The sequence below is a fragment of the Limanda limanda genome, chromosome 2 (assembly GCF_963576545.1).
Source record: "Limanda limanda chromosome 2, fLimLim1.1, whole genome shotgun sequence".
NCBI classification, from domain to species: Eukaryota; Metazoa; Chordata; class Actinopteri; order Pleuronectiformes; family Pleuronectidae; genus Limanda; species Limanda limanda.
In genome coordinates this window covers 485,866-509,911 of record NC_083637.1, presented here as the reverse complement: position 1 = coordinate 509,911, position 24,046 = coordinate 485,866, and the positions used below count along the sequence as shown (strand labels likewise).

General features: G+C 48.8%; 1 protein-coding gene across 1 annotated transcript; it reads right to left on the bottom strand.

The window, feature by feature from the left end:
* Positions 1 to 921: 921 nt before the first annotated feature.
* LOC132996121 (CSC1-like protein 2) lies at positions 922 to 20,472 on the bottom strand. The gene is made up of 24 exons (XM_061066447.1): positions 20,427 to 20,472; positions 13,898 to 14,116; positions 13,643 to 13,722; positions 11,539 to 11,577; positions 10,267 to 10,357; positions 9,473 to 9,510; positions 8,990 to 9,132; positions 8,432 to 8,483; positions 7,780 to 7,888; positions 7,609 to 7,679; positions 7,271 to 7,351; positions 6,981 to 7,104; positions 6,326 to 6,459; positions 6,054 to 6,191; positions 5,797 to 5,950; positions 5,277 to 5,383; positions 4,966 to 5,052; positions 4,813 to 4,878; positions 4,504 to 4,666; positions 4,292 to 4,397; positions 2,882 to 3,049; positions 2,600 to 2,715; positions 2,436 to 2,519; positions 922 to 2,162 (listed from the first exon to the last, which is right to left on the bottom strand). Exons 2-24 carry the CDS (start codon positions 14,087 to 14,089, stop codon positions 1,959 to 1,961), a joined length of 2,547 nt encoding a protein of 848 aa, XP_060922430.1. The 5' UTR covers positions 14,090 to 14,116; positions 20,427 to 20,472; the 3' UTR covers positions 922 to 1,958.
* Between the last annotated feature and the right edge of the window lie 3,574 nt (positions 20,473 to 24,046).

Genomic DNA, 24,046 nt, shown 5'->3' with positions numbered 1-24,046 from the left:
GACGAAGCCTAATATCCGATCAGGAAGGAAGTGACGACAACAATCAAAAGATTCTGTATCAACAACGTTTCAGTCAATTCTCCATCTGATGAACATTTATGTAGTTAACATTTTCTTGATGTTTGATAATTCAATATCCTTTTAATTAAATTCAGCTACATCACAGATTTTTCTAATCTATGTCCAGGACATGTTTAGCCTAGCTTAGCACAAAGACAGGAAACAGTGAGTTTAGCTCCATCAAAAGAGGAAAAGAAGTAGAATGACAGTTAGCTAGTTCGTTAGCTCGGTCGGTAACGGGCACTTTGGCTCCAGTGTTTAACGCATTAACAGTCTGCGAACTGTCCGTCATGTCTCTATCGATGAGAAGGTTATGCTAGTGCAGCGTTGTGACACAGCTAATTAGCTACGATATCGATCTCTATTTTAGGCTCTAACTCTTTGTACACAGATCCTCCTTCGGTCAACATCTCAGATTTAAGGGTCAAGTGTTCCAGGTTTTGGTAGCTAGCAAGCTAGCAAGCTAGCTCGCCATCACATCCACACAGGAGACAACTGGATTTTGTCGACTAGAGCCAGGGGTGTAAACCTTTATGCTAACTGGATCAATACACTAATATTTTAATCTTAATATCGAAGAAGCCTTTGAAAGATGCTAAGAAGAGACAACGTGTACAACAAGCACCTTTTGTTCTATGCTAGGCTAAGACGTCCCGGACCAAAGGGTGAAAAGACTCAACATCAAGTGACTTCTAGGGTCAAACATGGCTCATGTTAGCCTAACGTGGCGTTTTGGTTCCATGGTGATGTTGATGAACCTTTGATTCTGAAGGCTGGTGTACGATTAGCTACTGGACAGACACACACACACACACACACACACACACACACACACACAGTGCTCACTTCGAAACACACAAACAAAAAGCGTTTTCCCTTGAGAGTCCTTCCTGACAGCGTGAGGTGTGAGGATCCACGGTGGGGAAGCGCTGCTGCACCGGGTCACAACAGAGCGTCTTCACAAAGTTCTGCCGCCAGTGAAGAGTCGCGATGCTAAACCTACACAGACACAAACATCCCCGTTCCCTTCGTCTTGTATTCATTAGTTAAGGTAGTTCAGGTGAAATCCAAACTGAGGAAGGAAGGAATCCTTGTGTTGATCCAGTTGCTCGATGGCCGAGGAGCCAGAAGCTTCAGGTTCCCTCAGCGGGTCGGACGGCGTGCTGCTGGGACTGAGATCAGGTGCTTTCACTTCAGTCCTGTGATGGATGACATCGTCTGGTGGAGATATCTTCAACGCAGACAGCAACATGCAGCACAAGCTTGGCAGATCAAAAAAATCCAAAACTTCCAGGTCATGTGTTCGAGCAAAATCCAACAACAGGCGGGTTCCACAGAAAGAAAGAGGAGGAAGTGAAAAGGGAAGGAGGCCGCGATGCGTCTGCGTAAGCAAAGCTTCTACCACTACGAGAGATTGGCGAATTATTAGCTCTCCGATACCGGAGGACGGCAACAGCAGAAGATGTTTGTTGGCGTTTACCAGTCCGAGGAGATAGACAGCGTCAGCTCTGCCCCCTGGTGGGCGTCCCTCGACCCGCGGTGGGATGACGAGTCCACACACCAGCACGAACAAACAAAGTCCAGCCCAGGCACAACATTATAAACCCAGTCCTCAAAACAAAATAAGAAAAACTTTTGGCTTTGTGGTTATGTACAGTGACTTCCTGCGAAACAGTTTGATGTCCACCAGGTTTCCACAGACGAGCAGGACTGGATCCTGGCGACCCAGCGCCGGCGTCACAGATCAGGGTCAAGTCTTCGAGCAGAGAGGGGGTGGAGCTAACTGTGTCTGTCTTGTTGTAGATCTGCGTGTGTGCAGTGATTCACATTAATTCTCCACATGTCGTGAGGTTGAGGACTCAGCTAGCTCCGCCTGCTCCCTTTGGTTCCGCCTCCAGCTACTGGCGGACCTCGTTGGCTATCAGACTGTCCTCCCCCGACTGGAAATCCGCCTCGTTGATGCTGTTTCCTCCGTTCAGCAGCTCCTCATCCTGGGTCGAGCCGCGGTCCTCCTCGCCGCTGCCCCCCCCCGGCTCCTCTGAGTTGGGGTCCTGGAGCACCTGGGCGATGTACATCTGCTGCTGCTGCTGCTGCTGCTGCTGCTGTCGGACCAGATCAAACCCAAGAACCAGGTCAACAAGCAGGGGAGACACAACAGCTCACAACCGACCATGAAGTTTAAAATATTCAGACTCATTTGCATCATAATCAAACCCTGAGGATTAATCATTATCTGATCGGACCACCAAAGCTGGGAGTAGGGGTGCTGAGGGGGCTGCAGCACCCCTACTGACAAGGTGCTGTAACTACAATAAACTGGAGATTTGAAACTCCTTCAACCAAACCCCCCACTTGAGTTACTAACGTCTCCTCACCTGAGATTTGGTGACGGGCGAGGACGAGGGACGAGCTGGACGTCCGTTCTCCACCGTGGCGGCGTCCGCCTGCTTGGTGTCGATCTGAGAAGAAGAAGACGCTGAGTGAGACAGTTTCCTGAACAACTGCCTCTGGTTTCAGTCTCAGTGTTCAGCAGCTGTACCTTGTAGTTGTGAGCACTCAGGTACTTGAAGTGTCCGAAACAGATGTGGGACAGAGAGACCACGATGGTGACGATCAGGACCACCAGAGTGAACATGGAGGTCGCTGTCTCAAAACCTGTCACATTAGCATTAGTTTGCACTTTAAATCAAATCATAACCATCACGACACTTCATCATGGAGCATTCCTTTCATTTTGATCAGGATTTATCTGCTTTGATCAGGTTACTGATTGAGTAGAAAATGTGTCCTAGCGGTGTGTCCAGCAGGGGGCGATGTTTACCTGTGCGTACAGTAGAGAAGAAGAGAAGCCAGAAGAGGCAGAGGATGGGTGCAGCCACCACCTGGGTGACGGCTCCCGAGTGGATCTTCTTGTCCAGTTTGGACGGCAGGTAGGCGTAGTACATGTTGTATCTGTCCACCAGGTGCTTCAGCAGCATGTACATCAGACCTGCAGGGGGGGGGGGCAGTGAGTCACACAGGTGCTTTAATATACTCTGATTAGAGCTGGTACTGCTGACCTGACAAAACCTGAGGAATGGACTGATCTCAAACTCAATACAACCTGACCTGGACTAAAGAGACTGGATCTGGATTCTGACCTCGTTGAGTCACTTTCACACCTGGTGTGTTTCAGAGCTTCAATCTCTCCAGGTCAGTCTGAAGCTGAACATCAGGTGTGAAAGGTTCCTCAGACCAGAAGAGGAGTTCAGGTCCGGATCAAAGTGGACCATGGTTCTGTTGGTGCATTGGAACTAGTTGGAGTACTGTAGTACTGTGGAGTACTCTGGAGCACTGTAGTACTGTGGAGTACTCTGGAGCACTGAAGTACTGTGGAGTACTCTGGAGCACTGTAGTACTGTGGAGTACTCTGGAGCACTGTAGTACTGTGGAGTACTCTGGAGCACTGAAGTACTGTGGAGTACTCTGGAGCACTGAAGTACTGTGGAGTACTCTGGAGCACTGAAGTACTGTGGAGTACTGCTCCTGAAGGTGCTGATGCTGGTAGTGATACCATCATGATGTAACCATTGCAGCCAAATGCTTAAATATTCCCCCCCCCCCGACAAAAACGACGATGTCAGACGCCGTCTACAAACCAATCAGAGTCAAGTATAGGTAGACTCCGCCCACGTAGGTGATGACGTGAAACCAAAACGAACAGATCAGATGAAACGTGGAACAAACACACGAAGCTTCAGACTCAGAGAGAAAACATGAGATCTTAGATTCTGATGTGATTGATTGCACTGGTTCCTAGTACCAGTACATCAGTACTTTGACAGTATTGTACTAGTATCAGTACTCAGTACTCTGACAGTATTGTACTAGTACCAGTACATCAGTACTTTGACAGTATTGTACTAGTATCAGTACATCAGTACTTTGACAGTATTGTACTAGTACCAGTACATCAGTACTTTGACAGTATTGTACTAGTACCAGTACATCAGTACTTTGACAGTATTGTACTAGTACCAGTACATCAGTACTTTGACAGTATTGTACTAGTATCAGTACATCAGTACTTTGACAGTATTGTACTAGTATCAGTACATTGACAGTATTGTACTAGTACCAGTACATCAGTACTTTGACAGTATTGTACTAGTACCAGTACATCAGTACTTTGACAGTATTGTAGTACTGATACTGTGAAACTCATCCTGCTGCTGACAGCGTGAGGACTGACCGAAGGGCACGATGATGGGGCAGGTGATGCTGTACGCCATCACCACCGTGAAGACGTTCATCATCCAGGCGTACGCCACTCCGAACTGGAACTCATAGGCCTGGTGCTGGAGGGACCACACGTCATGACATCATCAGTATAGAATCTCAGCAGCGCCCCCATGAGGCTGACATGTTGATAACAGACAGACGTGACCACAGACGGGGGCTCACCCTCTTGACGTTGCGGCGGTCGGCCGCAGAGCGAGCCAGGCACAGCCGGATCATGTACATGAGCAGCCCCGGGATCCTCAGCAGGTCCATGGCGTTCCCGATGAACGCAGAGGCGATGACATAATTCACGAAGAAAGCTCCGTTGTCAGGAAGGAAGACGCACCTGGAGGAACAAGTTCATCAACCACAGGAAGTAATCACTGCAAGGTTGTTTCAAAATAACAGGTTTTATATTAACTATGTTCAGAAAATCCAACAACAATTTTCAGTGTAATGAAAAACCTGAATGTATAAATGTTCACGGCTCACTCAAATCGGACTTTAGCATCAGCCAAGAACTTTCTATCGAAGAGCCAACGGAAGAAAACATCCAGACTGAAAAAGACAGAGAGAGACGGTTTTAGTTCGGACACCAGAGGTCAAAGGTCACGTCAGATTCTCACAGTCTGAACGTTTCTTCACCTGCTGAGTCCCAGAGAAGGAAGCAGCAGCACCATGAAGATCAGGAAGGTGTAACACTTGTGCATCGTTGTCCTGTTTTCTCCAGACCTGCAAACATATGAGAGGTCAAATCTGGGTCAAAAGGTCAAATCAGGGTCAAAGTAAGTCTTAACGAACGACTTGAGATTCGATGCGAGGCAGATGTGGTTCAAACTTGTCTTGACCCCTGACCTGAGCCCGTGCTAGTTTAACATCACAGTGGTAAAGTCATGTTCCCGTCCGGACCCTGATGAAGATGATGAAGATGATGAAGATGATGAAGAGGAGGTTACCTGGTCCAGTGAGCCTCGAAGAACGCTGAGTAGTAGACGATGGTCGGCAGCAGAGCGGAGAACGCCCAGAGAAGCAGAGTCGGGAAGAACTGAGTGACGATGGGATTCTGGAGAGAGAGTCAGAGTCAGGCTCCGCCCACACAGACACGTTTTCATTTCTAAACTCATCACTGTTGCTATGGTTACGCCAAGCGGATTATTTACAGCCTCTAATTCAGAGACTTGTGTAAACGCTGCTGGTTAGTTTGAAGACTTCAGGGTTGTGTATTCGTCTGGACCAACACACACTGAGACTCACTCAATATCTTATCAGTAAATTAACTTTTTCCACTGAGCCAGTAAAATAATCTGCCAGGTGCGGTGGTCTCAGTGAAGAAGAAGAAGTGTTGCGTTGCATAGAATGAGAAGTTTCCTGTTTCCAGGTGAGCTAGTGTGGACAGAGCTGATTGAGATTGAATCAGTGTGGGCGGAGCCTCTGAGGTTCTGCTCAGACCTGTAACAGCTGCTGGTGCGTTCTTACGTTTAGATACTCGACGGGTTTGGTGACGTTGAACTTGTCCATTGTGGAGATGATGATGGCAGGTGTGGTGAGGAAGAAGAGCAGGAGGAAGAGGATGCAGTTGATGATGAAGCAGCGGATCCACCAGGAGACCCCCCCCAGCGACAGATGCTCCCTGCAGGAACAAACCAGCACACAGCGTCAGCGGATCGGAGGGGGTTGTGTGTTGGGTGTGGTGTGAGGTGGGCGGAGCTTGTGGGAGGAGCTTGTGGACGTACCAGCGGACGTTCTGCGGGTCAGGTGCGTACGAAACGCTCCAGTTGTGAACGTGAAGAACGTCGCTGAACTGAGAGGAGGCCGGCTCCTGGCGACAGCGACAACCCTGAACCTGACAGGCGTTGAAATCTTTCAAAATACTGCGGAGAGGAGGTGGAACCAGATGGAGGGGCGGGGTCACAGAAAGGGGCGGGGTTACAGCAATGTTAATGTCATTTAATACAAACAAATGATGCATGAACTAAGAGGGGGTCAACCAGGGGGCGGGGCTCACATGGCGGTCATGGACTCGTTCTGGAAGGTGACGAAGGCCATGCCCAGCGGCTTGGTGTGCACCTTCTCCTTCTCCTTCCTGTACTCCTCCTTCAGTTTGGACTCTCTCTTGGTGTAGAAGCTCACCGCCTCCTCCTGCACGCAACACATCAGCATGTTACACTTTCATCCTCAGTCAGGTTCTGCATGTTCCTATCTGGGAGCTGTGACCTGCCCTTGACCTGCAGGTGGCGCCAGATGATGGCTGACAGCAGCACTGATAATAAACCTCCTTCTGCAGACTGACTGCAGATGACGTCATCGCCACAAGATGGCAGCCTTCCTATCTGAGATGTTTTAGCTTCACTCTTGTGCGATGGGAGGAAGTGCAGACGTGTCGACCATCTTTATTTACAGTCCACATTCTGCTTAAAAGTGAACAGAACTTTCAGAAAATGTGAAAATCATGTTTGTTGGATGAAAAACTTTGGTCACTTTGTTTGGAAGTTAGCGTTTGTTTAAAATCAAACTTTGAAGAACATGAATATGAGCTGAACCTTGTTCCTCCTGCAGATCTGAACCGAAACAATCAAACTAAAAGTTTAGAAACTGATCCGTCCAGATTCACTGAGACATGTTCTCTTCATGAATCTGAGATGTAAAAGCTGGAGCGTCACCTCCTCGCAGCCGGTGATGGCGCAGCAGCACAGGTGTCCACAGGGTTTGGGGTTGATCATGGTGGGAACGTGTTCCTTCGCCATCAGGTCGGTGAAGAACTTCTTACTGCGCTCCGTCTTCTTCCTGTGAAACACAAACACACGTCTCCTTAGAGCAGCTGCACTGGGATCAGATCCTGTGATACTGAAGGAAGCTTAGAAACATTAAGATTCTGCAGGAGGTTCTGCAGGACTCTGAAGAAGCAGAGGTTTGGTGGTATCCCAGCATGCACTGGGCTCGTCTGTCTCACCTCTCTGCATTCAGAGACATCAGCTTGGCCACGTTGTAGCAGATCCGAGCCTCCAGCACGGTGCAGTTCTCGTACGCCTGTCTGCAAACACACAGAACCAGCTCAAGCCTCTTCAAGGGTCACGGACAACTTCTTCTTCTTCTTCACCAACAAAACTATATCGAACTTTTTATTTTGAATAATGCCGCGTTCTTTTAACCCGTCTAGTTAAACCCAGCTGGGTTGGGCTCCACATTATGAATGGATGTGTCTTATAACCTGCTGTCGTCATATAATCTATAATTATACATCTGTACTGTTTGCTCATCACCACAGGACGATGTGATCCATGAACTTACTCAAAGTGCTGCTTGATCTGACTCTCCTCAGCGTACTTAGAGATGCAGTTAATGAATAAAGTGCGTTTCACCTGCAAGACAGAAAACTGGGATTAAACCGTGAACACGTGTGAGAGTTGGAGGAGCAGCAGGAGTGAGACGTGGTCTCCTCCGTGTCCTGAGGACTCGTACCAGGTCGTCCTCCTTGTAGTGCATCTTGGACGTGTGTCTCCTCATGCTGTAGACGGTCAGGAGCAGATACATGAAGGCGAACGAGGTGTGGAGCCACAGCAGATTCGTCCTGAACACAACAGTCATTTCATTTAAAAACATCTTGAAATCGTTAGTTCAAACCCACAGACTTTCAAACGCTGGAGCCAAGCTAACAGTTTCCCTCTGCTTCAAGTCTTTGTGCTAAGCTATGCTGACAGTTTCCCTCTGCTTCAAGTCTTTGTGCTAAGCTATGCTGCCAGTTTCCCTCTGCTTCAAGTCTTTGTGCTAAGCTATGCTGACAGTTTCCCTCTGCTTCAAGTCTTTGTGCTAAGCTATGCTAACAGTTTCCCTCTGCTTCAAGTCTTTGTGCTAAGCTAGGCTGAACATACACTTATCCCATTAACGCCAGTTTTCTGCTTTGACGTATTCTTTAATTGTTGTTAAGCTCTTGTCATGGAACTCAACTATTCCTTTGAATGTTTAACATTAAAATCTCCCAAAGGCTCACAGGCCATAAACTCTTCCATTATATTCTGGATCTGATAACTAGCAATGATCACATGGTCACATCTGGGCCAATCAGCAGCCCCCGTCTTCCTTAGCAGCTCCAGCACGGTGACTGTGGACTCACCCAGACTGAAGGTTGGCTATCGTGGTGCGTCCGAAGCTGTAAGCGTTGTTTTCTGGAACAAAGACCAGAAGAAGTCAGGAAACACGTTAGAACTGAAACTGCTCATTTCTTCTTCAGGTGAAGCTCGAAATTTAAATGATATTTTCCTTTCAGAAATCAACAGTGGACAAAACAAGCTAAACTTTAAGTTTCCGTAGCAGCAGGAGTTTTGGGTCATTTCACATGTTCGGACTGACGAGTGAATCACGACTCTACTGAAACACAGAGCTACAGGTTCTGACCACACTGATCCAGGTTCTACTAAAACCACGTCTACCACCAGACTCACACAGAGCACCTGTCGTTACCTTCTTCAGAAGGAGGTCCTGGTACTCCTTGGCTTAGGAACGCATCTTTACTGATAATTCTGACTAAAACCAACCAGACGAGAACACAGTGAGAGACAGCTCCAGAGTCCACAGGTTCTGTCCGGCTGCTGAGGAAATCTCTGAGCTGCGTTTAAAGAGACATGTCTTTGAACTGACTGCCCCCCCACAGGTGAGGTGCAGGTGGTCTTACCCAGCAGGTCTCCAGAGAAGTTGACGGGCAGGACGATGCCGACGGAGAGGACTCCCACTACGACCAGCAGGCCGATGATGTGGCGCTGGAAGGAAAGGTAGTGAACAGCATCCTCCCCACACTTCTCTCTGATCTCCTCATCCCTGCAGGAGGACCAATCCAAACATGACACTAATGAAACGTTGAAACACACAACATGAAGCTTCCTGCCACCAGGGGGCATCTCAGGCACAACCACAGAGTTATGCATCATAACAAATGTGACTTCAAACTGGATAAAAAGTCACTTTTTAATCCTCTGACAAACAAAACGCTGACTCATGCACAAAGAGGATATGACGCCACCAACAGGCCACCAGAGGAAACGTTACCTTGATTAAAAACTACAGGTTTGAAAACACAAAGTAAGAACGAGTGAGCTACATATAAATCACAGGTCGGATGATTCCAGATGAGAAAGAGAAGCTTGAACCTTTGACTCACTTGATTCTGAAGATGGCCGTCAGCCACGAGCAGAAGCCCTGCAGGTCGGAGCACATGAAGCACAAAGTGAAGATCTCAAACAAACATGTTCTACTCATTTACAGTTGAGTCAGATTAAGGACAGTTTTTGTTTTGTTTCATTTGTGTTTGTGTGGGCGGAGCTTCAGCCGATGACCCATGGTCTCAGGTTGACCTCCTGCTCAGTGTTAAACTGGATTATCATTTATCAGATTAAAAACAGAAAACCTGCTAAATCCACTTTCACTGGTCCGACACACAACAAACACACACTTTACACAAAACGTCTCAACATGAAGAGACGGACTGACACTGCAGCAAGTGTTGTTCAACTTTATGAACATCAAACTACAAACGTCTTATTCTCCAGTTTACATCTGCACCACCAGAGGGCGCTGCACCATCACCAGAGTGGCATGGAGGCTCATTACAGCCACACAAAAGAAAAAGTCTTTTTAGTTTGAAAAATCAACATTACGTGATCAATAATCTCAATGTTGACGAATCTTTCAGTTTCCTTGTTTCAGTTTTCTGGTATGAAAACTTTAATTTGACATAATAAACGAAGCAGTAAAGATGTGCATTTATGTTTATATTTTACATAAGGCTATTATTTGTACTCTTATTTCAAGTAATATATATATATATATATATTTGTTCAAATATCTGTATGTGAAATGTGTCCCTCTAGTATCTGTATCAGTGTGTGTCTCCACTCAGCCAGTGATCAGCCGATGATGATGATGAAGAGGAGGAGAAGTGACGAAGGTCCTTACGTTGTCTCTCTGGTCGAAGTCCACGGAGCTGGAGACGGACGTGAGGCGCTCGTAGCGGTCGGGCGTTTCTGAGTGCATTGCCGAGGCAACACTGTGGAGACACACAGGAAGGAGTCAGGTGACTGTTAGCTGTTAGCATGTAGCCACTGTGACCTTTGACCTCCACGCTGACTGAGGCTAGCTCCTCCGACACGAGACACTGAGGGAGCTAACAGGAAGTAGAATAGATGCTAGGACAGACAGAGCTGTCCAACAGTCCAGATGTGGATCCTGATGTTAGCGTGTTGCTTCAGACTCGGAGACGGACGTTAGCATTTCATCACGTCTCAGGACAAATCTTTCTGAGCGGCCATCTTGAGTTTTGATGATGACTAGGAACTCACATGTGGGATTAGCTAACATGCTAACTAGCACGTCACGTGGTTACAAGTCACTGAGCTAGCAACACAAACAGCCGTTACCTTTTCACCGGCTCATAGTTATTTCTGTCTCGTCTTCGGCTGAGTTAACATTCAAGTGGAGAGAAGTGTGGAGCAGTGTTAGCATCAAATCTGTTAGCATAGCATCAGTTAGCATCACATTACAGAAACGGATCCAGATCCTGGGGGGGGGGGGTTACTGGTGCCACAGATGAGCCTTTTCATGACGGATAAAGAAACGAAACTGTCAGTAAGAGAGCGGCAGTCGTTTTCCTCTGAGTGAGACGAGGAAGTGACGTACAGCCGCAGAGGTCATGTGATCATGTGACAATGTGATCATGTGATCATGTGATCATGTGACAATGTGATCATGTGATCATGTGATCATGTGATAACACAGAGGCTGTCACTCGTCTGCGATCACTCATGTACGTCCTCCGGAGAAAGATCGGAGAATCTCCGGAGCTCCGTGCATGACTGAAAGCAGCAAAACATCAAATAATCTGCTCTAAAGTTTGTATTCTGTTAATCTGTAATAACACAACAAACACACACGTGCTTCAGTTGAATGTTGTGTGTTGGATTTCATCCCTGCCTGTAGGGGGCAGCGCAGCCACTCTACACTGTCAATCTTACATTCGTGACAAGATTGGCTTTTCATTAATACACAACATCCATTTGGTGAGTGGCACAAATAACCCCCCAAACACACACACACACACACACACACTGAAAGGAAGAAGGAGGAGGAGTTTGTTAGTTCACCAATCAGAGAGCAGAACCCTGTTAATGAAACCAGAAGAAGAGGAAGATGTTAGCAGACAAACCAAACACGGAGGAAGCAGCAACATACTATTCCCGTTCCTCCACGCTGCTGAAACGCTTCTTTAGTCTTCAGGACGAGAAACAGAAAAACAAAACGCTGCTGTGAGAGAGACATGTGGCTGAGAGGACGACAACACAACAGCAACACAACAGCAACACAAACTCTGACGGTTCATACAGAAGAAGAATCCAACAACAGTCAGATTAGACCTGACTGAGTACAGGTCTGAAGGACTGAAGGACTAACTGAGTAGAGGTCTGAAGGACTGAAGGACTAACTGAGTAGAGGTCTGAAGGACTGAAGGACTAACTGAGTAGAGGTCTGAAGGACTGAAGGACTAACTGAGAAGAGGTCTGAAGGACTGAAGGACTGACTGAGTAGAGGTCTGAAGGACTGAAGGACTAACTGAGTAGAGGTCTGAAGGACTGAAGGACTAACTGAGAAGAGGTCTGAAGGACTGAAGGACTGACTGAGTAGAGGTCTGAAGGACTGAAGGACTGACTGAGAAGAGGTCTGAAGGACTGAAGGACTAACTGAGGAGAGGTCTGAAGGACTGACTGAGTAGAGGTCTGAAGGACTGAAGGACTGAAGGACTGAAGGACTAACTGAGTAAAGGTCTGAAGGACTGAAGGACTAACTGAGGAGAGGTCTGAAGGACTGAAGGACTGACTGAGTAGAGGTCTGAAGGACTGAAGGACTGACTGAGTAGAGATCTGAAGGACTGAAGGACTAACTGAGGAGAGGTCTGAAGGACTGACTGAGTAGAGGTCTGAAGGACTGAAGGACTGACTGAGTACAGGTCTGGAGGACTGAAGGACTAACTGAGGAGAGGTCTGAAGGACTGACTGACTAGAGGTCTGAAGGACTGAAGGACTAACTGAGTACAGGTCTGAAGGACTGAAGGACTAACTGAGTAGAGGTCTGAAGGACTGAAGGACTAACTGAGTAGAGGTCTGAAAGACTGAAGGACTAACTGAGTAGAGGTCTGAAGGACTGAAGGACTAACTGAGAAGAGGTCTGAAGGACTGACTGAGTAGAGGTCTGAAGGACTGAAGGCCAAACTGAGTAGAGGTCTGAAGGACTGAAGGACTGACTGAGTAGAGGTCTGAAGGACTGAAGGACTAACTTAGTAGAGGTCTGAAGGACTGACTGAGTAGAGGTCTGAAGGACTAACTGAGTAGAGGTCTGAAGGACTGAAGGACTAACTGAGTACAGGTCTGAAGGTCTGAAGGACTAACTGAGTACAGGTCTGAAGGACTGAAGGACTAACTGAGTAGAGGTCTGAAGGACTGAAGGACTAACTGAGTAGAGGTCTGAAGGACTGAAGGACTAACTGAGTAGAGGTCTGAAGGACTGAAGGACTAACTGAGTACAGGTCTGAAGGACTGAAGGACTAACTGAGTAGAGGTCTGAAGGACTGAAGGACTGACTGAGTAGAGGTCTGAAGGACTGAAGGACTAACTGAGTACAGGTCTGAAGGACTGAAGGACTGACTGAGTAGAGGTCTGAAGGACTGAAGGACTAACTGAGTAGAGGTCTGAAGGACTAACTGAGTAGAGGTCTGAAGGACTGAAGGACTAACTGAGTAGAGGTCTGAAGGACTGAAGGACTAACTGAGTAGAGGTCTGAAGGACTGAAGGACTGACTGAGTAGAGGTCTGAAGGACTGAAGGACTAACTGAGTAGAGGTCTGAAGGACTGAAGGACTGAAGGACTAACTGAGTAGAGGTCTGAAGGACTGAAGGACTAACTGAGTAGAGCACCGAGGATCTAAAGGACAAACAGGATGAAGGACTGAAGGACTGAAGGACTGAAGGACTGAAGGACTAACTGAGTAGAGGTCTGAAGGACTGAAGGACAAACTGAGTAGAGGTCTGAAGGACTGAAGGACAAACTGAGTAGAGGTCTGAAGGACTGACTGAGTAGAGGTCTGAAGGACTGAAGGACTAACTGAGTAGAGCACCGAGGATCTAAAGGACTAATGTTCTAAATAACTGAAAGAAGGTCTGAACTAACAACTTGTCTTCTGAGATGGACGGACACCACTGAAGAGGGATCTGGACCACGAGACCTTTATGAGGTCCAGAACTGTTTCTGACCTCCACACATTTGGAATCGTGAAAGCTGTTTACCTGTCGGCGTCGGTGACCAGCGCCAGGCGGCCATAGTCCCACGCCACCTTCCGCAGGATAGAGAAGACGAAGAGCAGCACCTGGAGAGAAAGACGGAGACTTCCTGTTAGACCTCTCCTGGTGGCCGAGAGGTCAAAGGTCACAGAAACACAATACAACGAAATGTCGACCTTCACTGTCGATGGCAACAACAAAACAGCAGTTCCCAGAATGCAACACTGTTTTGGTGCGTGTGGAGTGGCGGGCGTGACTCACCAGGAAGCACATGAAGTCCAGGGCGAGCACGGTGGGCACGCCCCCGAACGACAGGCCCTGCAGCACCGTGCTGCGGATACGAGCAGAGTAACAGTAATCCTTGGACTCGCTGTTGGCCGAGCAGTTCTCCTGACCGCCACACGTCTGGCCGCCGCCAAAGATCGCCATGGTAACGATCAGCACCCTGAGCATGCTCACTGCAGCATTGCTGCTGAGAACCTGAGGGAGGAGAACGTTAAGCATCATGTTACAGAGAGCACTTCTGGAAACCTTCAATATCACTAAAAGTACAACATATGTATTTATATTTTTTATTGGATTATATTAGTGCTATTTCTATTATTTTCATTTGGGAGATTTATTTATTTTTATCTGCAATAATATATTTTTACTTCAAATCATTTTTCACTTTAATTAAAATCTTAATGTGAAGTAGAAAAAAACAGTTAAAGTACAATGAGCTCAAATTATTTCGGTTCAGGAAATTAAAGTATTATTTTCATCTTGAGGTTGAAAGGATGAAAAAAATCATTAAACTTTTAATCAGTTTCTTTTTCTGCATCAGGTAGAAATGATCAGTTAAAGGATCAGTTCACGTCCGTTGATGATTGAGTGAAGCAGCCGGGGAAAGAAACATGGCCGACTTGCTGCTGACTTCAGCATGGAAAGACTACATTTCCCAGCATGCCTCAGCTGCAGAGAGCTTCCTCCCTCGGTGACCTGCTGATCCCGTTGCCATGACTGCAGCTCCTGACCCAGTTTTTACGCCTCAGTGGACGTTTGTCACGAAGCACAAGTGACGGAGCTGCGGTCTGTGACATCATCACTACGCTCCTGACTTGAGAGACCCCACCCCCCACCCTCCCCACCCCCCCCACCCCCCCTCGTAGTCATCAGTTTATCTGGAACAAAGTGTTTTAACGAAGATTCTCTTCTGGTCTTTGTTAATCCAGGGATCACGGTTTGTTGCCGTGGAGACGGTCGATGATGGTAGATTCATTTAACAGCTTCACTCTACATGTCACTCACACGTTGAGCTGTTCCCGGTTATTCTGTCCTTTTAACCTGGGGGGGGGGGGAGGTATTAGATCTGTAGTTTAAAATCTAGAGGCTCCAGCAGAGATGAATCTACTGCATGGATCCATGCACTATCACACACAGCCACCAGGGGCAGTGCAGATACCTCAGCATGCAGTCCAGGGATCAAACCCCCAACGCTCTGGGTGGTGGACCACCCGCTCTCCCTCCTGAGTAGGGATGTCACGAGAACCAATACTTACGATACCTGTCGATACTAAGATAACAAAACACAGACGATGCCCATTTTTTGAAGCACCGTAGGCACCGTGAGCTTCGATGCCAGCAGCTGTTAGCAACTTAGCATTAGCATCAGTCCACGTTTACATTCAGAAAACCAAGACGGCAACTGCGGCTGCAGCGTTCGCTCCACCTCGACTTGTTTATTAAAAAGGCACAAAGAGTCGTGTATGGAAGTATTTTGCGTTTGACGCCGGGTTTACACCGGACACGGAAGCAACGCCGCCGCGCTAATCCTTAGCACGCCAGCACTTGGTTATTTACACCGGAAGCTGAAGCGGTGGGGACCCGCACAAAGGTTTCACATGGGAGTGGATGGGAGCCAGCTGTTATCTAAGGCTTGGTGCTGCGCTGACGCGTCGCTTTGGCGTCGCTTCAGCGTCCGGTGTAAACCCGGCGTGAGGCAGATGACCGTGGTATTATCATTTAATGCATAACGTGTCTCACAACAAAGCGTCACTCACATGCGTTCCCAACTACCGTATAACCCTCAGTATATGCGCAAGCACATTGAACTACCGTATATGACATTAACAACATCCAAAGAATGCACTTTTTTTTTACCGTGGTATCGAAATTGGCATCGAGAATCGTGTTATTTTACTGGTATTGGCACCGACTAGTGAATTTTTGGTATCGTGACACCCCTACTAGTGAGCCACAGCCCAGTTTCACCTCCACCTCTGTTCTCATCTTCTTCCTCTGCAGCTCCACAGAGGCTGAGATGGATTAGCCCGTTAGCAAACCTACGAATGCTAAAGATACTTCATGTGATTCTGTTGAACCTGTGGGACTCTACGTCCATTTGTTCAGTTTTACGATCACAGTCTGAAGTTTACAGATTAGTAATACCATAGAAGCTCCGCCCACTGACCAATCAACTCATTTGAAACGTGACGTCAGTGTTCCGAGAGGATCCCGTCGAGCTGCTGTGAAAACATCTTCTTGGGTTCTGGATGTTTGTTCTCCTCTGATTTGTATTAAACATCAGGTGGATCCTCGTGGTGAAGTATGAGGATCCACTGTCAGTCAAACTTCTCCATATCTGTGATTGGCCAAACAGTAAACCCCGCCCCTTTTATGTACGCGCTCATGATTTGTTTGCCTGTGATGGGCTTGTCGACCAATGGGAGCACAGCTCTGTGCAGGAGGTGACAACAGGTTTATGAATGTAATGACGTTGCTGGAGCGACAAGGTGGAAACCAGAGAAGACAGAAGCATCAGACTCTGTGTTTACACTCTTGTCCTTGTCCCAGGAAGTGAGCTGCGAGCACATGTTGTGAAAGACGGACAGTGATTGGTCGAGGAGCAACTTGTCATCTGTCGTGCATCTCACACCCGACAGGGGAGGAATCTGTGTGAGGAGCATTCCACCTATCAGCATCATTCACAGAACCCGCCCCCCTCGTGGTCATGATGCAGCACCAGCAGCATGACTCATCTGAATCCCACACACACACACACACACACACACACACACAGACACACACACACTTGTGCTGCTGTGACATCACTGTTTCACAAAACGGAGAAAAATCGAACGATCACAAACATCCAGACGCTGAAGAACAGAATGCAGCCACAGATAGCGTGTGTGTGTGTCTGTGTGTGTGTGTGTGTGTGTCTGTGTGTGTGTGTGTGTGTGTGTGATCTTGTCACTGTTGCTGACAGAACATCAGCTCTTATCTCAACGAACATGATTCAGTTTGTTTGGTGAATGGTTTTGTATTAAAAGCTCTTTTCTAGTCTTGACGACTCAAAGCTCTTTACAGTTTCACATTCACACACACATTCACACATACAACATTCACACACACAACATTCACACACACATTCACACACACAACATTCACACAGTGCATCTATGAGCAGCACTTTGTTGTTCTATGAGAGGCAGTTTAGGGTTCAGCATCTTGTGCAAGGTCACACTGAAACAGAGACATGTTGTGTTGAGGTGACATGTTGTGTTGAGGTGACATGTTGTGTTGAGGTGACATGTTGTGTTGAGGTGACATTTTGTGTTGAGGTGACATGTTGTGTTGAGGTGACATGTTGTGTTGAGGTGACATGTTGTGTTGAGGTGACATGTTGTGTTGAGGTGACATGTTGTGTTGAGGTGACATGTTGTGTTGAGGTGGCATGTTGTGTTGAGGTGACATGTTGTTTTGAGGTGACATGTTGTGTTGAGGTGACATGTTGTGTTGAGGTGACATGTTGTGTTGAGGTGACATGTTGTGTTGAGGTGACATGTTGTGTTGAGGTGACATGTTGTGTTGTGTGCTCTCATACCAGAGTCGTGGTTGGATATCAGAGCTTAAAGAGCCTCAGGTTTGGGGGCGTGTCTGTTTGATTGACACACAGACTCTCTGATGATTGACAGCCAGCAGTTGAGTGATGTCACTAATGAAGGAAAGACAGTGCTACTCTGCTGCTGTTGGAACAGGAAGTGATGTCAGTGCTGCTCTGCTGCTGCTGGAACAGGAAGTGATGTCAGTGCTACTCTGCTGCTGCTGGAACAGGAAGTGATGTCAGTGCTGCTCTGCTGCTGCTGGAACAGGAAGTGAGCGTGAGGAACCTCTTCCCTCTCAGACTGTGGGAACACATTTTATTGAACTGCAGGATAATTAAATTCAGAGACAACTGTGGGGTCCTCAATCTATTTAATTTAACAGAATTATATTTTTAAATGATTAAAAGCAGCTCTACATAGAAAGGAACATATTAATAACACACAGAGCTGTCGGCCAATAAACCAGAGGGTGAGAACTTGTGTTTGGAAAGATCACAGATCTATAGAATCTAGATCAGTGGATCCGTCCCACAGCTTCACGTAGAATTTAAACATTTAGAGCTTCTGCTGCTGTTAGAGGTGGTCGTGACATCTGTAAATCCGAGTTAGGAACCATTAGGACAGAGGTTGCTGGGGGGGGGGGGCTGAAGGCTCTGGACATTTCACTACTAATGGGGGGGGCACTTGGAGAAAGTGGCGTGTTCCTCAGGCGGTGTAACTGTGGTGGTTGTTTAATAACCACAGTAAACTGTAATAATTCATAAAGACGTTTTCTCTCTGAGTCTGAAGCTTCATGTGTTTGATGTTTCCTTTGATCTGCTGGTTTCACTTTGTACTTTATGGTCTAAAGAATCGAGTCTGACAAACGTCCTGTGGTCATCACCTACGTGGGCGGAGTCTACCTATACTTGACTCTGATTGGTTTGAAGACGGCGCCTGAAGTGTGCGTGTTGTCAGGTGGTGGTGGGGGGGGTTGTAGTAGTCTTTCTGTTTGAATGGAGAAAATGAATGAAGCTTCATTTAGTTGCCACGGTAACATGATGATGTATCACTAGCAGGTTCAGTACTCTAGTACTCCACAGTACTAAGTTACTGCACAGTACTAAGTTACTGCACAGTACTAAGTTACTCCACAGTACTAAGGTACTCCACAGTACTCCACAGTACTAAAGTACTCCACAGTACTAAGGTTCTCCACAGTACTCCACAGTACTAAGGTACTCCACAGTACTAAGGTTCTCCACAGTACTCCACAGTACTAAGGTACTCCACAGTACTCCACAGTACTAAGGTACTCCACAGTACTAAGGTACTCCACAGTACTAAGGTACTCCACAGTACTCCACAGTACTAAAGTCCCACAGTACTCCACAGTAGTAAGGTACTCCACAGTACTACAGTCCCACAGTACTCCACAGTACTCCACAGTACTACAGTACTACAGTACTACAGTACTCCACAGTACTCCACAGTACTACAGTCCTCCACAGTACTACAGTACTACAGTACTCCACACTAGTTCAAATGCACCAACTGAACGTCCTTGTGGACATATCGTCGGAGGTGAAGACTGCTGCTTCTTCTTCTTCTAATGTTTAATTCTGTCTCTACTTCCTGTGATTGGTCCAAAGCTCCGAACCAACAGAACCAGGTTCCGTTGGCTCCGGACCCAGAACCCGTCTCCTGCTCTGAGGAACCGTTCTGACGTTCAGCTTCAGACGGAACCAGATGTGAAAGTTCTCAGGAGTTGAATGTTTGTTTTTCTGATTTACATGAAACTTCATCTCATGTTTAACTATGTTTTTATTCATTGATACATTTCAGGTGAAAAACCTTCACGTTAAAACTGATCTTTACGACTAAACGTTCTTATTTGTATATGAATTAGAGTTTGTGATTCATAATTAGCATCAACATCTTCCATCGCTCATTGAGATTGTGGACGAGAGGTTGGTGGAAGGTGGAGGAACCAGGTGGAGGGACCAGGTGGAGGAACAAGCTGGAGGAACCAGGTGGAGGAACAAGCTGGAGGAACAAGCTTGAGGAACAAGCTGGGGGAACCAGCTGGAGGGACCAGGTGGAGGAACCAGGTGGAGGAACAAGCTGGAGGAACCAGGTGGAGGAACAAGCTGGAGGAACAAGCTGGGGGAACCAGCTGGAGGGACCAGGTGGAGGAACCAGGTGGAGGAACAAGCTGGAGGAACCAGGTGGAGGAACAAGCTGGAGGAACAAGCTGGAGGAACCAGCTGGAGGGACCAGGTGGAGGAACCAGGTGGAGGAACAAGCTGGAGGAACAAGCTGGAGGAACAAGCTGGAGGAACCAGGTGGAGGAACCAGGTGGAGGAACAAGCTGGAGGAACCAGCTGGAGGAACAAGGTGGAGGAACCAGGTGGAGGAACCAGGTGGAGGAACAAGGTGGAGGAACAAGCTGGAGGAACAAGCTGGAGGAACCAGGTGGAGGAACCAGGTGGAGGAACAAGGTGGAGGAACCAGCTGGAGGAACAAGCTGGAGGGACCAGGTGGAGGAACCAGGTGGAGGAAGGACAGATGGAGCCGCGGCCTGCAGGCCGGACCGAGCCAGCCGCATCCCCGCGTTTAACCCGGGACACGGGAGGCTGACCCGGGTTAAAGCCACATTATAGCTGCGACGCACGCACGCAGACACACACACGCACAGCTAGATGCGTCCTCTGCGCACACATTACATAACCTCACACACACACGCACCCACACGCACATACACGCACCCCCCCCCCTGGATGATGCAGCCCGGCTGCAGCCTCCGCCAGGCCGCACAGCAGCAGCCTCACCGCGGCCTGGCGGAGGCTCATCTGCCGCTGAGCACATCCAACAAAGCCGCCTTATGATAAACCGCAGAATAAAGCTGGTAATAAATAAACCAATTAGAATAAAGCCGGTACCTGAGCCTCCTCTTCCTCCTCCTCCTCCTCCTCTTCCTCCGCTCGATGAGAGATTCCTCCGGAGAAGAAGGTGAAACCCGCTGGAGCCTCCGGGCGACGCGAGCTGCTTCAGGCCGAGCAGCGAGCCCCGAGCCCCGGCTCGCACCCCGGCTCGCACCGCGACTCTCCCCCGAGCACCGAGCGTCTCCGCCGGCAGACCTCCCGCTGCGTCCCGCTGCTGCTCCGCCGGTGTCCGTGGCAAAATGGAGCAGGTGTCCCCGAGCAGAGGGAGGAGCTGCACCGCCGCGCAGCGCCGACAGGGGGCGACACACAGAGGAATACATCATGTGATGGAACTGCTCGAGCAATAATCTACAGCTTCTGTTCCAAGACGTGAAATAATGAGTCATAATAATATGTCTGGGAATATAGAATAAAATAATATTATTGTAAAACAGATCATTTAAAATAGTGATACTTATGTATGTTATGTTATGTAATGTATTATACTTATGAATATGTATTCACAGAAATGCTCAAAGAGATAAAAATGTATTTAAATGATATGAATTACTTTAATATTCTTATCATTGAACCACAAAACCCTTGTTGTGAAACGCTTGTGACGAACAGGCGTGTAATCCTCAGTGATGTCCGACCAGCAGGGGGCAGCACTGACCTGCTGCCCCCGCTGGAAGGGAACATCATGTGCAGGGACGTGCACAGACATGTTGGGGGGCGGGGCTCAAGTGAGAAAAAGGGCACTTCACATAATAATTAATAAAGTTAAATCATAATACACCAGACACCAGGAGTCACCAGGAGACACCAGGAGTCACCAGGAGACACCAGGAGACATCAGGAGTCACCAGGAGTCACCGGGAGTCACCGGGAGACACCAGGAGACACCGGGAGACACAAGGAGACACCAGGAGACACCAGGAGTCACAAGGAGACACCAGGAGACACCGGGAGTCACCAGGAGACACCAGGAGACACCGGGAGACACCAGGAGACACCAGGAGACACCAGGAGACACCAGGAGACACCGGGAGACACCAGGAGTCACAAGGAGACACCAGGAGACACCGGGAGACATCAGGAGTCACCGGGAGACACCTGGAGTCACCGGGAGACACCAGGAGACACCAAGAGTCACCAGGAGACACCAGGAGACACCAGGAGTCACCAGGAGTCACCAGGAGTCACAAGGAGACACCGGGAGACACCGGGAGACACCGGGAGACACCAGGAAACACCAGGAGTCACAAGGAGACACCAGGAGACACCAGGAGCCACCAGGAAACATCAGGAGACACCAGGAGACACCAGGAGTCACCAGGAGTCACCAGGAGACACCAGGAGTCACCAGGAGTCACCAGGAGTCACCAGGAGACACCAGGAGACACCAGGAGTCACAAGGAGACACCAGGAGACACCAGGAGTCACCAGGAGACACCGGGAGTCACCAGGAGACACCGGGAGTCACCGGGAGACACCGGGAGACACCGGGAGTCACCGGGAGACACCAGGAGACACCAGGAGTCACAAGGAGACACCGGGAGAGACCGGGAGACACCGGGAGACACCAGGAAACACCAGGCGTCACAAGGAGACACCAGGAGACACCAGGAGTCACCAGGAGACACCAGGAGTCACCAGGAGACACCAGGAGACACCAGGAGTCACCAGGAGACACCAGGAGTCACCAGGAGACACCAGGAGACACCAGGAGTCACCAGGAGTCACCAGGAGTCACAAGGAGACACCGGGAGACACCGGGAGACACCGGGAGACACCAGGAAACACCAGGAGTCACAAGGAGACACGAGGAGACACCAGGAGACACCAGGAAACACCAGGAGCCACCAGGAGACACCAGGAGTCACCAGGAGACACCAGGAGTCACCAGGAGTCACCAGGAGTCACCAGGAGACACCAGGAGTCACAAGGAGACACCAGGAGTCACAAGGAGACACCAGGAGTCACCAGGAATCACAAGGAGACACCGGGAGACACCAGGAGTCACAAGGAGACACCGGGAGACACCGGGAGTCACCAGGAGATACCAGGAGACACCAGGAGTCACAAGGAGACACCAGGAGACACCGGGAGTCACCAAGAGACACCAGGAAACACCAGGAGTCACAAGGAGACAACAGGAGACACCAGGAGTCACCAGGAGACACCGGGAGTCACCAGGAGACACCGGGAGTCACCGGGAGACACCGGGAGACACCAGGAGACACCAGGAGTCACAAGGAGACACCGGGAGAGACCGGGAGACACCGGGAGACACCAGGAAACACCAGGAGTCACAAGGAGACACCAGGAGACACCAGGAGTTACCAGGAAACACCAGGAGTCACCAGGAGACACCAGGAGACACCAGGAGTCACCAGGAGTCACCAGGAGACACCAGGAGTCACCAGGAATTACAAGGAGACACCAGGAGACACCAGGAGACACCAGGAGTCACAAGGAGTCACCGGGAGACACCAAGAGACACCAGGAGACACCAGGAGTCACCAGGAGACACAAGGAGACACCGGGAGACACCGGGAGACACGGGGAGACACCAGGAAACACCAGGAGTCACAAGGAGACACCAGGAGACACCAGGAGTCACCAGGAAACACCAGGAGTCACCAGGAGACACCAGGAGTCACCAGGAGTCAAAAGGAGACACCAGGAGACACCAGGAGACACCAGGAGTCACAAGGAGACACCAGGAGACACCAGGAGACACCAGGAGACACCAGGAGTCACAAGGAGTCTAGTGGTGATTTTAGCCTGAAATTTCTGGTGGGGCAATTTTGTATGACGTCATGTCACCGTCACAAAAATAGAGGCAGCTGATTTTTATAAGCAGTAGGCCTATATAGACCAGGGAGATATACCCAGTGGTGGGAAGTAACGAAGTAGAAATACTACTGTACTTAAGTCGATTTTTCACATATCTGTACTTTACTTGAGTATTTATTTTCCTGACGACTTTTTACTTTTACATCCAGGCAGTTACAAAATACAGCTAATACACACAAAAGGTTCATGTCTCCAGGAGCCACCAGGAGACACCAGGAGTCACCAGGAGACACCAGGAGTCACCAGGAGTCACCAGGAGTCACCAGGAGACACCAGGAGTCACAAGGAGACACCAGGAGTCACAAGGAGACACCAGGAGTCACCAGGAATCACAAGGAGACACCGGGAGACACCAGGAGTCACAAGGAGACACCGGGAGACACCGGGAGTCACCAGGAGATACCAGGAGACACCAGGAGTCACAAGGAGACACCGGGAGACACCGGGAGTCACCAAGAGACACCAGGAAACACCAGGAGTCACAAGGAGACAACAGGAGACACCAGGAGTCACCAGGAGACACCGGGAGTCACCAGGAGACACCGGGAGTCACCGGGAGACACCGGGAGACACCAGGAGACACCAGGAGTCACAAGGAGACACCGGGAGAGACCGGGAGACACCGGGAGACACCAGGAAACACCAGGAGTCACAAGGAGACACCAGGAGACACCAGGAGTTACCAGGAAACACCAGGAGTCACCAGGAGACACCAGGAGACACCAGGAGTCACCAGGAGTCACCAGGAGACACCAGGAGTCACCAGGAATTACAAG